Source organism: Eschrichtius robustus, chromosome 12 (assembly GCF_028021215.1).
Source record: "Eschrichtius robustus isolate mEscRob2 chromosome 12, mEscRob2.pri, whole genome shotgun sequence".
Taxonomy (NCBI): domain Eukaryota; kingdom Metazoa; phylum Chordata; class Mammalia; order Artiodactyla; family Eschrichtiidae; genus Eschrichtius; species Eschrichtius robustus.
This window is the reverse complement of record NC_090835.1, coordinates 52,486,041-52,499,523: the sequence shown is the minus strand read 5'-3', so window position 1 is coordinate 52,499,523 and position 13,483 is coordinate 52,486,041. Positions and strand designations below refer to the sequence as shown.

The 13,483-nt window shown below is 44.8% G+C and overlaps 1 protein-coding gene across 1 annotated transcript in view; it reads left to right on the top strand.

The window, feature by feature from the left end:
* Nucleotides 1-11,950, top strand: part of CRTAP (cartilage associated protein) — a 33,496-nt gene extending 21,546 nt beyond the window's left edge. Inside the window, exons 5-7 of the mRNA XM_068557606.1 lie at nt 2,775-2,920; nt 3,873-3,956; nt 11,240-11,950. Coding sequence (XP_068413707.1) covers nt 2,775-2,920; nt 3,873-3,956; nt 11,240-11,293 — 284 coding nt within the window. The 3' untranslated portion in view covers nt 11,294-11,950. The remainder of the gene's footprint in view (nt 1-2,774; nt 2,921-3,872; nt 3,957-11,239) is intronic.
* Nucleotides 11,951-13,483: the final 1,533 nt, after the last annotated feature.

The window sequence follows — 13,483 nt, the reverse complement described above, 5'->3', positions numbered from 1 at the left end:
CTGTGTTCATCCTGTTCTTTGTTGGGTTCCCTCTGCTCCAGCAGCCACCTAACCTGCCTACCTTTTAATCCCATCTCATCTCCTCTCCAGGACACACTGAAAGCCTTGCCTGCTGAAGGTTAAAAAAGGGAAAAAAAGAAAAGAAAAATATTTTCCTTCTCTCCGTCTCTCTCTCTTTTTAGTTTTTAAATTAAAAATATTTAAACTTTTGCTGTTAATCAAGATGGCTCCTTTGTTCCTGAAAAGTCTCTGATACTGACATTTATACCATGTTTTTCTGAGGGAGGTAACTGGCCTCTCTCAGCAGTGAACCTGATCTTAGAACGGCCGGAACCTCATCTAAGGATGCAATGAAATGTCCTGAAATGTCCCTTGGTTGGGACATTTCTGAGATCAAGAAGAGGTTGAGGTGTGTTTTTAACAGGTGTCCTTCCCAGAAGTCCCCTTTCATGGAGGGAAGGATGAGATTTTATTTGCCACTGTCACCCCAGCGTGAGCTGTCTGGTAAAGGATTATTCAGCATAGAGGACAAGAGTCTAGTTCTATGTAATGTGTGAACATGCTTTCCTATGAGGCAGCACTGAGCTCACAGCACGGTGCCAGCAAATACTTATTGACCACATTCTAGTGTGGAGGGGACAGTTTTCCACTAGGCAGTGTCTTTGCTTATGAAGAGCCCTCTTTTCTAATATAAGTAACTGATTTAATGTAAGTGCTTTTTTTCAAAAAGGCTTACAGGAGAAGCTTATTGCAGTGAACCAAACATCTCAGAGATGTACAGAGAAACATCAAAAGCAAACAACCTATCTCCATCCCCCTCCCTGCTCTCCCCCCAACCCCAGTGTTAACTGTTGACTTTTATTCAGCCACACGTGGAAGGACCCTGTTTTAATGAGAATTGTAAAAAAATTACGTACATGTTTTATTTAACTTCTGGAAATTTAAAAACATATATTGGGGGCTTCCCTGGTGGCGCAGTGGTTAAGAATCCACCTGCCAATGCTAGGGGACACGGGTTCAAGCCCTGGTCCGGGAAGATCCCACATGCCGCGGAGCAACTAGGGCCGTGCGCCGCAACTACTGAGCCTGCGCTCTAGAGCCCACGAGCCACAACTACGGAACCCGCGTGCCGCAACTACCGAAGCCCACGCACCTAGAGCCCGTGCTCCGCAACAAGAGAGGCCACTGCAATGAGAAGCCTGTGCACCTCAACGAAAAGTAGCCCCCGGTTGGCCGCAAGTAGAAAAAGCATGTGTGCAGCAGTGAAGACCCAACACAGCCAAAAATAAATAAATAAAATAAATAAATTAAAAAAAAACAAACCAAGGTAATAAAAAAAAACAACACATGTGTTGGAGAGGTTGGTATAATGAACAGTAGGGTGCCTATCACCCATTTTCAACTTTTATCAACACATTGCTGATCTTGGATTCAGTTTATAGATGTTCTGTTGGAGGAAAATATAGCCCGTGTTTCTCTTTCATTTTCCTGAGATGCTGTGCTGACACTTCACTAAACTACCCCATGAATTGACATTGAAACATGGATCTTCCAGCCACTAAGTAGGCTTGGTTCAGTGGGAACACGTGAGAACACTGGAGTTTAGAGGTGTTCCGGACACTTCCAGGCCCTGGAAGCTCACTGGTCGGTCCTCTGAAATCCTAACTCTAAAAACCAACCAGAATATCAGAAACTGTGGCAAAGACATAATGGATAAAAAACCAAAACTTTCAGCTTTTCTTGCTGCTCCCCAAGAAATCTTTGCTTTCTGGATTACAGGTAAACAGTGTGAGTAAAATTTACATCTTGAAATTGGCCTCTTGAATCCTCTTGGCCCCGTTTTGAATTCTTTTTCAATCACTTACCCCAGGACGTTTCTTGAGGACAGGTGTCATTTCCAACCCCACAGGCCTTGTGACTAGGAAGTGCCCATCAGCAGTGGTTTTAAAGTCGTTGTTATGGGAAACGGCCACAAGGCGGCAGCATTTCTTCATGCCCAACTTGGATACTTGGGCAACCAGAGCCTTAGGAAAGTCGTGTTCCTGGGTTGTCAAGGAGAGCGGAGTGTGCCAGAAGAAAGGCCCAAGGGCTTGTGTCTCGTTCCTTCTTCCCCCTTACCCTTCACCCCACGGAGAAATCCCAGCCCCAGCAAAACCGCTGCACTGAGGGCGCTGTCGTCCATAGGTGGGGTGACTCTAAGGCAGGAGGTTGGAGGTGGGAACCCCACCACCAGGAGACATGGAGACCAGGTGACTTTTCAAAACTCTTCCAGCCCAGAGGGTGGACCCTTTTTTGGGTGAACTAGGCTTGGTTTAGCATTTGAAGGGCCTACCTGGACTTGGAGATTATGGTTCACATGCAGAGGAGACCAGGCACTGCAGGTCCAAGGAGGGCTCATTTGCTGGCATGTCCTCACCAGCTCCCTCAGCTTCAGGACAGTCCAGCCTTGGGACCCAAGCCTGCTTAGGTTCCAGGGATGTGACACCAGCCCAGGTCTCCAAGGCGTGAGGGGAATATAGTAGGCATTTCTGCATAGGTCTCTGCCTAAAGAGGAACTGCTTCTGTTTTCCAAACTGGCCTCCACATTCCCATGGATACCCTATCTGTGACCTTTTCACCCTGGGAAGATTTCTTTTGTCTTTGCAGGTATTCCGAAGGAGGGTCTGTGGAGAAGGGGCTTGTTGGTGATCTTTTTCTTTTTGAAGGTGTTATTCAATGGAGGGTGGGTCGTGAGAGGTTTGCTGATTTCCTGTTCTTGTTTCCTTCGCCTTCAGTGAACGACTTGAAGAACGCAGCCCCCTGTGCGGTCAGCTACCTGCTCTTTGACCAGGACGATAAGGTCATGCAGCAGAACCTGGTGTATTATCAGTACCACAGGGACAAGTGGGGGCTCTTGGAGGAGCATTTCCAGCCCAGACCAGTACGTGCCAGTGCACCAGGCATTGCGTTTCCTGTTCTCTTCTTCATCCCACTTTCAGGAAGCAACTTTGCATCTTAAGAGATGGTTTATTTCAGAAATGAAGGGAAACTCAGTTTTTTTGGTAGCATTTTTATCTTTTAACATTTTACTTCTTTGTTCTCATTTCTAAATTAGTAAGCACTCTACAGATTTTAAACATTACAGAAATGATTCACTTAGGAATTGAGACTGCTTCTTAATCCCATATTTTCTCTTTCTCATCCTGCCCTATAGCTATGCATTTACTGTATATGCAGCATGTAACTGTTAATTTTTACAAAAATGGGATCTTACATACTGTTTTGCAACTTGCTTTGTCTTTCTAACAGTTTCATCATGAACACTTCCCATGTCGCACCCATACCACCTACTTTTTTTTTTTTTTTTTAACAACTCCATGGCAGGCTTGTTTATGGATGAATCATCATTTAATTCCCTTGATGGATGCACTCAGCTTTGCATGTGTTCAGGGAAACCTATGGATTATATATCACTTTCAGAAGATCTTTTCTAATTTGCCCTTAACTTGTATTTTCATTGAGATTTGTGCATGCTGTCCTGGTTTGCCATACATGCATCTTCCTTCAACTTCACTGTCCAGCCAACACACACACACACACACACACACACACACACACACACACACACACTTTCTCTTTCATTCACTCAGGATTGGCTACTCTTTTTTTCAAATTGAGATATAATTCATATACTGTCAAATTCATGCTTTCAAAGTGCACAATTCAGTGGTCTTAGTATAGTCACAGAGCTGTGTGACCGTTACAACTATTTAATTTTAAACATTTTCATCACCCCCCAAAGAAAGCTCATACCCTTCCCCCGCCTGCCACCAGCCCAGTTCTCCCGTTAAAAGGTTGGTCATATAAACTGTTCTCTGTTTGTGTCTGAACAGGAAGCAGTTCAGTTCTTTAACGTGACGACACTCCAGAAAGAGCTGCATGACTTTGCTAAGGAAAACATAATGGATGATGATGAGGTAAGTTTTTCTGTTTAGCACACGTCTGGCTAAGAGAAAATATTACTCACAGCTTTGTTAAAAATCACTGGAAGGCCGAGTCGTCCCTGAAATGAGAAACAGAAGGGGCCTTGGGAAACAGAGTTTCTGTGGGCGTTTTAACGTGTCAGAGCACTGGCCTGGGCAAGAAGGGTTTTCTAGGAAACCCAGGCTGAAGCACCACGTTTCCTGACAGAGTACGGAGCCGTCCTCCAGGAACCCATCACAGGAGCCGTCCGAGCATCTTTTTTTTTTTCTTTTCCTGCACCGTGTGGCATCAACATCATTTTTTTTTTTTTTAATGGTTGTTTTTGTTTTTTTTTTTAAATTTATTTATTTTATTTATTTATGGCTGTGTTGGGTCTTCGTTTCTGTGCGAGGGCTTTCTTTAGTTGCGGCAAGCGGGGTCCACTCTTCATCGCGGTGCGCGGGCCTCTCACTATCGCGGCCTCTCTTTTTGCGGAGCACAGGCTCCAGACGCGCAGGCTCAGTAGTTGTGGCTCACGGGCCCAGTTGCTCCGTGGCATGTGGGATCTTCCCAGACCAGGGCTCGAACCCGTGTGCCCTGCATTGGCAGGCAGATTCTCAACCACTGCGCCACCAGGGAAGCCCCATTTTTTAACATTATAAAAACACACTGAATTTTAGCACTCTGAAGACACTGGGAAGCCCACATCCCAATTTTTCTGTCAGTTTGGGCTTTTTTGTTTTGTTTTGTTTTCTGTAAATTAGGCATTTTATCCTTCTCCGGGGTTGCTTGAAATTCCTGATTAAGTCTTACTTAGCTGACTTCTTTATTGACGGCGGAGACTCTGCTGGTTATGGAGCTGTCATTCTGTGGTGGGGCAGCTTAGTCACAGAAAAGCCATCATTAGGGGTAGTGTTTAGAGAGATGTGTTTGGAACAAACCGTCAAACTCTTTCTAAGACAGCTGGGGCCTTGCCAGCCATCGGAGCTGGGAGAGAGCTGCGGGTTTGTTCTCGTCTGACCCTTCACTTTATAGCTGAGGAGCTTGGGGAACAGGAAGGTTCTGGGAGCTGCTAGGCCAGACCTGGGAGCCCTGAGCCTCCATGTCTGCTCTTTCCACTGCCCCAGTTTTCGGTGAAGCACCTGTAAATGAGACATCATCATGGAATTTGTTTTCTGTGCATGAATTTGCATGAGATGGATCGACCACTAGCATGCATTTAGCTCCCCTGAGCCTCAGTCCTTCGTCTGTAAAATGGGGCTAATAACATTGACCTCACAGGGTTGGAAGAATGAAATACCACTTTGCACGTCGAAGTGCTTTACAAACTAGGAAGTGACCCATGTGCCATATGTCTTGGCTTGGGTTCTCTTGAAGCAGAGCCTGTGATATGACTACAAGGATGCTGAAAAGGAAGGAATGCTGACCAGACACAAACAAGGTTGACCGCTATGGTTTGAAAAGTGGAGAAAAATATATTTATTTACTTATTTATTTATTGGCTGCACAGCACGGCATGCGGGATCTTAGTTCCCTGACCAGGGATCGAACCCATGTCCCAGGCAGTGGAAGCATGGAGTCTTAACCACTGGACCGCCAGGGAATTCCTGAGAAAAAAGTATTTAGGAAAAATGGGACAGTAGAGTTCCTGATTATCTAGAGGCAAACTACTATTGATATTTTGGTATTTATGTCTCCAGTTTTTTCTATATATTTCCAATATATATTCACTATAAACTTGACTGTAATTATATATCATGGCTTTTCCATGTAACACTGTAGTATGAGCAATTTCCCTGGTTATGTTTTTCTAGAACAGTTTGATTGAGATATTATTCACATATTGTACAATTCTCCTTTCTAAAGTATACAATTCAGTGGGGTTTTTTTAGTATATTCATAAAGTTGTGCATTCAAATTTGAGAACATTTTCTTCACCCAAATGAAAGCCCAGGGACTTCCCTGGCAGTCTGGTGGTTAGAACTCCGTGCTTTCACTGCCGAGGGCCGGGGTTCCATCCCTGGTCGGGGAACTAAGGTCCCGCGAGCTGCACAGTGCAGCCAAAAAAAAAAGAAAAACCAAATGAAAGCCCAAACCTATTAGTAGTCACTTTCCATTCCTTCCCCTCTGCCCACCCCGACCCTTTCCCCCAGCCCCTGGCAACCACTGACCTACTTTCTGTCTCTGGATTTGCCTGTTCTGGATGTTTCATGTGAATGGAATCATGGTTTTTGGTCTTTGTGACTAGTTTCTTTCACTGAGCGTAATGTTTTCCGGGTTTAGCCATGTTGTAACATGCATCACGTTACATGTAAAAATTCCTTTTCATTGCTGAATAATACTCCACTGTATGGATATACCACCTGTTGTTTATTCCTTGGTTGATGGACATTTGGGTTGTTTCCGCTTTTTGGCTACTTTGAATAATTATACTATGGACATTTGGGTACAAATTTTTGTTTGGACAAAAGTTTTTAATTCTCTTATACCTAGGAGTATATATTTAGGAGTAGAATTTCTCGGTCCTATTACTCTATGTTTAACTTGTTAAAGAACTGCCAGACTGTTTTCCAGAGTGGCTGAATCATTTTACATTCCCACCAGCAATGTATGAGAGTTCTAATCTGTTTCATCTTCCTCAACACTTATAGTGTCTGTCTTTCTTTTTGTGTGTGTGTATGTGTGTGTGTCTGTCTTTTTTATTATAGCCATCCTAGTGGGTGTGAAGTGGTACCTAATTATGGTTTTGACTTGCATTTCCCTATTGACTAATGGTGTTGAGCATCTTTTCATATGGCTATTAGCCATTTGTATATCTTCTTTGGAGAAATGTTGATTCTATTCAAGTCCTTTGCCCATTTTTAAATTGGGTTGCTTGTCTTTTCATTGTTGAGTTGTAAGAGTTCTTTATATATTATGGTTATAAGTCCCCTGTCAGATATATGAATTGTAAAAATTTTCTCCCAATCTGTGCATTATCTTTTCACTTTGTTAATGGTGTCTTTTTTTTTTTTTAAAAGAAGGGTATTTATTTTACTTTTTTTTTTTAAAGGAATTCCTTTATTTTTATTATTTATTTATTTATTTTTGGCTGTGTTGGGTCTTCGTTTCTGTGCAAGGGCTTTCTCTAGTTGCGGCAAGTGGGGGCCACTCTTCATCGCGGTGCGCGGGCCTCTCACTATCACGGCCTCTCTTGTTGTGGAGCACAGGCTCCAGACGCGCAGGCTCAGTAGTTGTGGCTCACGGGCCTAGTTGCTCCGTGGCCTGCGGGATCTTCCCAGACCAGGGCTTGAACCCGTGTCCCCTGCATTGGCAGGCACTCCCAACCACTGCGCCACCAGGGAAGCCATGTTAATGGTGTCTTGAAGCTCAAAAGTTTTAAATTTTGATGAAATCCAACTTATCTATTTTTCCTGTTGTTGCTTGTGTTTTTGGTGTCATATCAAAGAAAATATTGTCTAATCCAAGATCACTAAAATTTACTGGTTTTTTCTAAGGTTTTTATAGTGTTATACACTTACATTTAGGTCTACAATCTTTTTTTTTTGTTAATTTAACATATGATGTGAGGTAGTGATCCAATTTCATTCTTTTGTGTGTGGAAATACTGTTGTCCAGCATCATTTGTTGAAAAGACTTTCTTTCCCTATTCAATTGTCTGGGTACCCTTGTAAGAAATCAATTGACCTTAAATGTGAAGGTTTATCTCTGGACTCTCAATTCTATTCCATTGATCTAGATTTCTATCCTTATGCCAGTACTGCATTGTCTTGAACACTGTAGCTTTGTACTACATTTTGAGATTGGGAAGTGTGAGTCTTCCAACTTCTTTCTTCTTCTTCTAGATTGTTTTGGCTATTCTGGGCCCCTTGCATTTCCATATGAAATATGGGATCAGCTTGCCAAATTCTGCAAAAGGCAGCTGGGATTTTTATAGGAATTGTGCTGAATCTGAAGATTGACTGACATCTTAACAATATTAAATATTCCGATCCATGAATATGGGATACCTTTCTACTTATTTAGGTCTTCTTTAACTTCCTTCAATAATATTTTCCCAAGTTTTGTTATTCTTGCTGCTATTGGAAATGGAATTGTTTTTCTTATTTTGATTTTCTAGTTGTGCGTTGCTGGTGTATAGAAATACAGTTGATTTTTGTATGTTGATATTGTAATCTTGCAAACTTATTGAACTTGTCTATCAGTTCTAAACTTTTTTTTGATGTGTATGGATTCCTAAGGAGTCTCTGTATACAAGATCATGTTACCTGTGAATAGACATGGTTTTACTTCTTTTCCAGTCTGGATGTCTTTTGTTTATTTTTCTGGCTAATTGCCCTGGCTAAAAACCTCTAGTACAATGTTGAATAGAAATGGAGAGAGTGGAAATCCTTGTCTTGTTCCTAATCTTAGAAGGAAAGCCTTCTGTTTCATCATTAAGTACATTCTTAGCTGTGGTAGGGCCCTTTATCAGGTTGAGGAGGTTCCTCTTCTATTCCTATTTAGTTGAATGTTTTTTATCATTCAACAAACTAGGAATTTTTTCAAATGCTTTGGTGTTGAATTTTGCCAAATGTTTTTTCTGCACCTATTGAGATGATTTTGTGGTTTTTGTTAACCTTGTTAGTTAATGTTCATTATAAAGACAATTTTGTAATGACTAATATTCCATGGTGTGGATTTTTTAAATAAAGCTCTTTTTATAGGCATTTAGGTTGCTTCCAACTTTTTGCTTTTATAAATAACACAGCAGTTACTAAATCTTTTACCTCTTCTCTGATCATTTCCTTAGGATAAATTCCCAGAGGTGGAATTCCTGGCTATGAACCCTTTGAAGACTTTTAACATACAAGAGCAATGCATTTAGAAAAAAATCATAAATATTAGAACAAGAAGAGACCCTTTATGAGATTTTAGTAAAGCTCTCTCATGTCACAGATGAGGAAACACACTCAGAAAGGTAGAGTGACTTACTCAAAGTCACACGGCTGCTTAGTAATCATCTAGTGAATAGACCAAGCTTATTCCAGGCTTTAAAATTCCTAGGATTCTTAGACTTGGACCTGTCAAGATAACAGGACTCCATTGAAGTTCCCAAAGTAGTTAGGTTATTAATCAAAGCTTTAGAATTATAAAAGAATTTCTAAAGAATGAGCTATTTTTTAAATTATATATCAAATTATGGCAAGTAATAATTTGAAATAAACTGTAACCAACACAATAAAATTCTTAGTTAATCCTTAAAAATTTCCAAAGGATAAAATGCTACTTTGAAACAAAGCGTCAATACAGTCTCCTGATATTTGTGGTATTCTTCTTTATATCTTTTTTTTTTTAACATTTTTTTGGGGGGGGTTATTTATTTATTTAATTTATTTATTTTATGGCTGTGTTGGGTCTTCGTTTCTGTGCGAGGGCTTTCTCTAGTTGTGGCAAGTGGGGGCCACTCTTCATCGCGGTGCGCGGGCCTCTCATTATCGCAGCCTCTCTTGTTGCGGAGCACAGGCTCCAGATGCGCAGGCTCAGTAATTGTGGCTCACGGGCCTAGTTGCTCCGCGGCATGTGGTACCTTCCCAGACCAGGGCTTGAACCCATGTCCCCTGCATTGGCAGGCAGATTCTCAACCACTGCGCCACCAGGGAAGCCCCTATATCTTTCTGGGCTTGAAATGTGTGTAAGAACTCCTGAAAGTTTGCACACTGGTTAAAAATTTTGCAGAGGCCCTGTTACAGTTTCAGAATGTTTATAAAGCAAGCTGAAATAGATGCTCTTGGGTAGGAAAGGAGGTGCGGGGCAGGGGAAGGAGCTACGCACACATGTGGTCTCACCTGCAGTCAGGTTATCCTGATCCTGCGGGGAGCTCTGGAGCATGCATTGTATCACAGAGCTCCTTCTGCCTTTTGTCATCCCCTTTCTCAGTACCTCACTAGTTGTTGGCAGCCCGGAGGGGGTGGTGTATAAGCTCCCTGGCAGGGCTGCTCATTTTGGCCAAGATCAGTCATGCAGAGAAGGGACAGGTATAAGCCATTAGCAACGACACTCCCAGCAGCTGGGGGATGGGTGCCTGGAAAATATCGATAGATCTGAGCGCGACACCAGTGACCTTATAGGAGGATGTGTTTCTTTCATCTCTATTGCCGGGGACACTTAGTAGTGAGCTAAAAGCAAACAATACTATCATCCCCACCTCACAGTAGCCACACAGCAGGAGACAGTAACCCTGGGAACAGATGTCATGGCCATATATGTAATCCTCTGCCATACCCTGTTTTCCTTTTGGGGTCCAGAAAGCAACTGAAGAATGTTGTTTATTCAAGCAGTGGTCTTCCACTCCCATCACTTGAGTTCCTAATTGCAGGCATTACGTGTAGAAGCATTTGATAAAAATAATAAGACCCCTTTTTGTGTCTCATGTACTTGATAGATTTTCTAACTATTCTCAAATGCTGAGAGATTTTATGACTCTCTCTGTGTTAAAATATCAAAAGGAGCAAATTGGCTCTTGGCCTGGGAAGGAGGCCTCCGTGAGGGGGGCCAGGCTGTAGCAGGGGGTGGTCACCATCGGTGGGGCTGCCTGTACTGACCTCAGGGAAGGGGCTTGGCCTTCTTGGTGATTCACTCATTCTCTGCAGTAAAGGGAATGGGTGTCATCAGCTGGTGGGTCAGGTGTGTCGTGGGAGTGGAATCAACACAGAGAAGGAAATCAGAAAGTATGCTGGGCTGTTTCAGGTAGAGGCTTAAGGCTCATTGCAAAAGGAGGGAGCAGGTGGGCTCCTGTACCACCCAAGCATCTCTTGTTTGAGTGGCCTGATTGCTTCAGTTGCACCAGCAGTAACACGCCTACACGCAGTCAGCCATCCCCTAGCAGGTTTACTGAGACCTGTGTGTGCCAGTTTCTGCAGAAGAAGGTCCTGGTCCTTGAGAAGCTCATGGTCTGGTGATCAAGGCAGAAAGGGAACAGACAGAAAGTCTTCCTGTGGGGTAACTGCTAATGGGAGGGGAGTAGGGCTGGGGGACGGATGCACAGAGGAAGGGGCACTAAACAGGGTCTTTTAGAAGGGGCTGGACCGCCAGTTCACACAGGCCATCTGGGGGTCTTGGAGCACTTGACTCCAAGTTCACATGGTGTGGAAGCCAGGTCCCTCCCAGGGAGAAGTCAGATCCTCTGGGCACGAGGGAAGAAAGGCTGCTCCAGCCTAGGGGTGGCTGGCAATTGCCTCTTGGAAACGGTCTCTGCTCACCAGCACTTTGAAGGTCAGGTACCTGCTTAACAGAGGTGTCTTATTGTCTCTTACAGGGAGAGGTTGTGGAGTATGTGGATGACCTCTTGGAGCTGGAGGAGACCAGCTAGCCCCCAGCAGCCAGAGAGACTTCCTCTTGATGTTCAGGAAACACAGATTCTTTGTCTTCCTTTTCCTAATAGTACAAGTTGTTGATACCTCGGAGCCTTCTCTTTACTCTGTGAAGTGAAAGAGAAACCCCCATCTCTCACTACAGCTAACCAGGGGTGAGCCTGCCTTCCACGTGTCCATACCTGCCCCCCCCTTCACACCTGCCCCTGCTCTTCACACCTGACCCCCATCTTCACACCTGCCCCCCCTCTTCACACCTGCTTCCCATCTTCACACCTGCCCCCTTCACACCTGCCCCCCATCTTCACACCTTTCCCCTTCACACCTTCCCCCTTCACACCTGCCCCCTTCACACCTGCCCCCCATCTTCACACCTGCCCCCCTTCACACCTGCCCCCCATCTTCACACCTTCCCCCTTCACACCTGCCCCCCTTCACACCTGTCTCCCCCTCTTCACACCTGTCTCCCCATCTTCACACCTGCCCCCCATCTTCACACCTGCCTTCTCCATTTTTATACCTGCCTTCTCACCATTTTGGTTAGAAGGACAGTTTTCCATGGATAGTTTTTTTCTTTTCCCAGAAAATCAGTATTATTTTTTAAATAAGAAAAATACTCCTAAAAGGTGATAATTATAAAAACCTACTCTAGCCTTTCTGCTTTTCCACATTTTGGTTTTGTTTCTCCCCATCCCCTGATCCAGCAAAGATGGTGAGGACAAAGGTTAAACTTCTCCTCATGATGGTCTGTACACGGTCTGACCTGCATTTTCTCTGGCGCCCATTGAAAAAGAAGTTGGGTAGACAGGGTCGAGTACAGAAATGTGGCTTTTGCCCAACACTTTCACATGTCCAAAGTCTTACAATGGTTGGTAGATCCCATCTGAGGACAGTGCTCAGCCGTTAGTCTCAGAGTTGGGAATGGAAGGAAGCAGAGGGAAGCTAGTTTCATTCACTCTTTCAACAAATATTTACTGAGCACCTACTACGTGCTAGGCTTTTACCTGGGCACTGGAGATACTGCACAGAAAAACAGAAAAAAAAAAGTCCCTGCCCTCACGGGGCCTACATTCTTCAGGGAAAGACAGACAACAGATAAACAAAAATAAATACGTACAAGGCATCAGAGGGTGATCATTGCTATGGAGAAAAATTAAGCAGGGAAGGGGGTAAGGAGGCCTGGAGATGAGGCTGCAGTTTTTGTTTTGTTTTTTGAATTTTTTGGCCGCAGCGCATGTGGGATCTCAGTTCCCCGACCAGGGATCAAACCCGGGCCCCCTGCAGTGGAAGCATGGAGTCTTCACCACTGGACCGCCAGGGAAGTCCCAAGGCTGCAGTTTTAAATAGAGTGGTCAGGGAAAGCCTCAGCAAGGTGACAGCAGAGCAGAGACCTAGGGAAGTGGGTCTCAGGGCAGAGCATTCCAGGCCAGAGGGGGCAGAGCGTGCAGTGCCCAACTGTGGGGATGCGCTTGTGTGGTCCGGGGACAGTAAGGAGGCCCAGGGGAGGCGTGGGCCAGGGGCAGAATGGAAGGAGGTGAGGATAAGTGTGTGGGTGGGAGGGTGGATGGCTCAGCCTTGCCGGCCAGCATAAGGCCACTGGCTTCTGCCCTGAGTGGGGTGGGAGCTATGGAGCAGAGCGGAGCCTGCGCTGACTTGCGTTTTACAGGGAGCACGCCAGCTGCCATCCTGTGAGAAACCTGGAAGCGAGCAAGGCTAGAAGCAGGAATACCAATTAGGGGATGGCTGCAAAAATCCAGGCAAGGGGGATGCGGGCTCGGCCCCGGGCGGTAGCAGGAGAGACATGGTGAGGAGTGGTCAGATTGCGGATTTTTTTTGAAAGCAGGGCCGATAGGATTTGCTAACAGATTGGCCGTAGAGCATAAGAGGGAAAAAGAGAGAGGCTCGAGGTGACCTCGAGGTTTTGGGCCTGAAGCACGGAAAGGATGGAGTTGCCATTTCCTGAGATGGGGAAGATGTCTGGGTGGGTAAGTAAGGCATTCGGTGCCAAGCAGCTGTCTGAGGCTGGGATGCCAGGTTCAGGCTGCAAATCAAATTGGAGCGTTTTCTCAGGTGAGGTCATTAGCGGAGCCCAAGTCAGGGATCCTGTGGGGAGTGGGTCCCAGGGCGGGACTGCAAGGCAGGCGGGGCCCGTGCTTGGGTGCCCTGCCCCAGGACCCCATCAGTGGAGG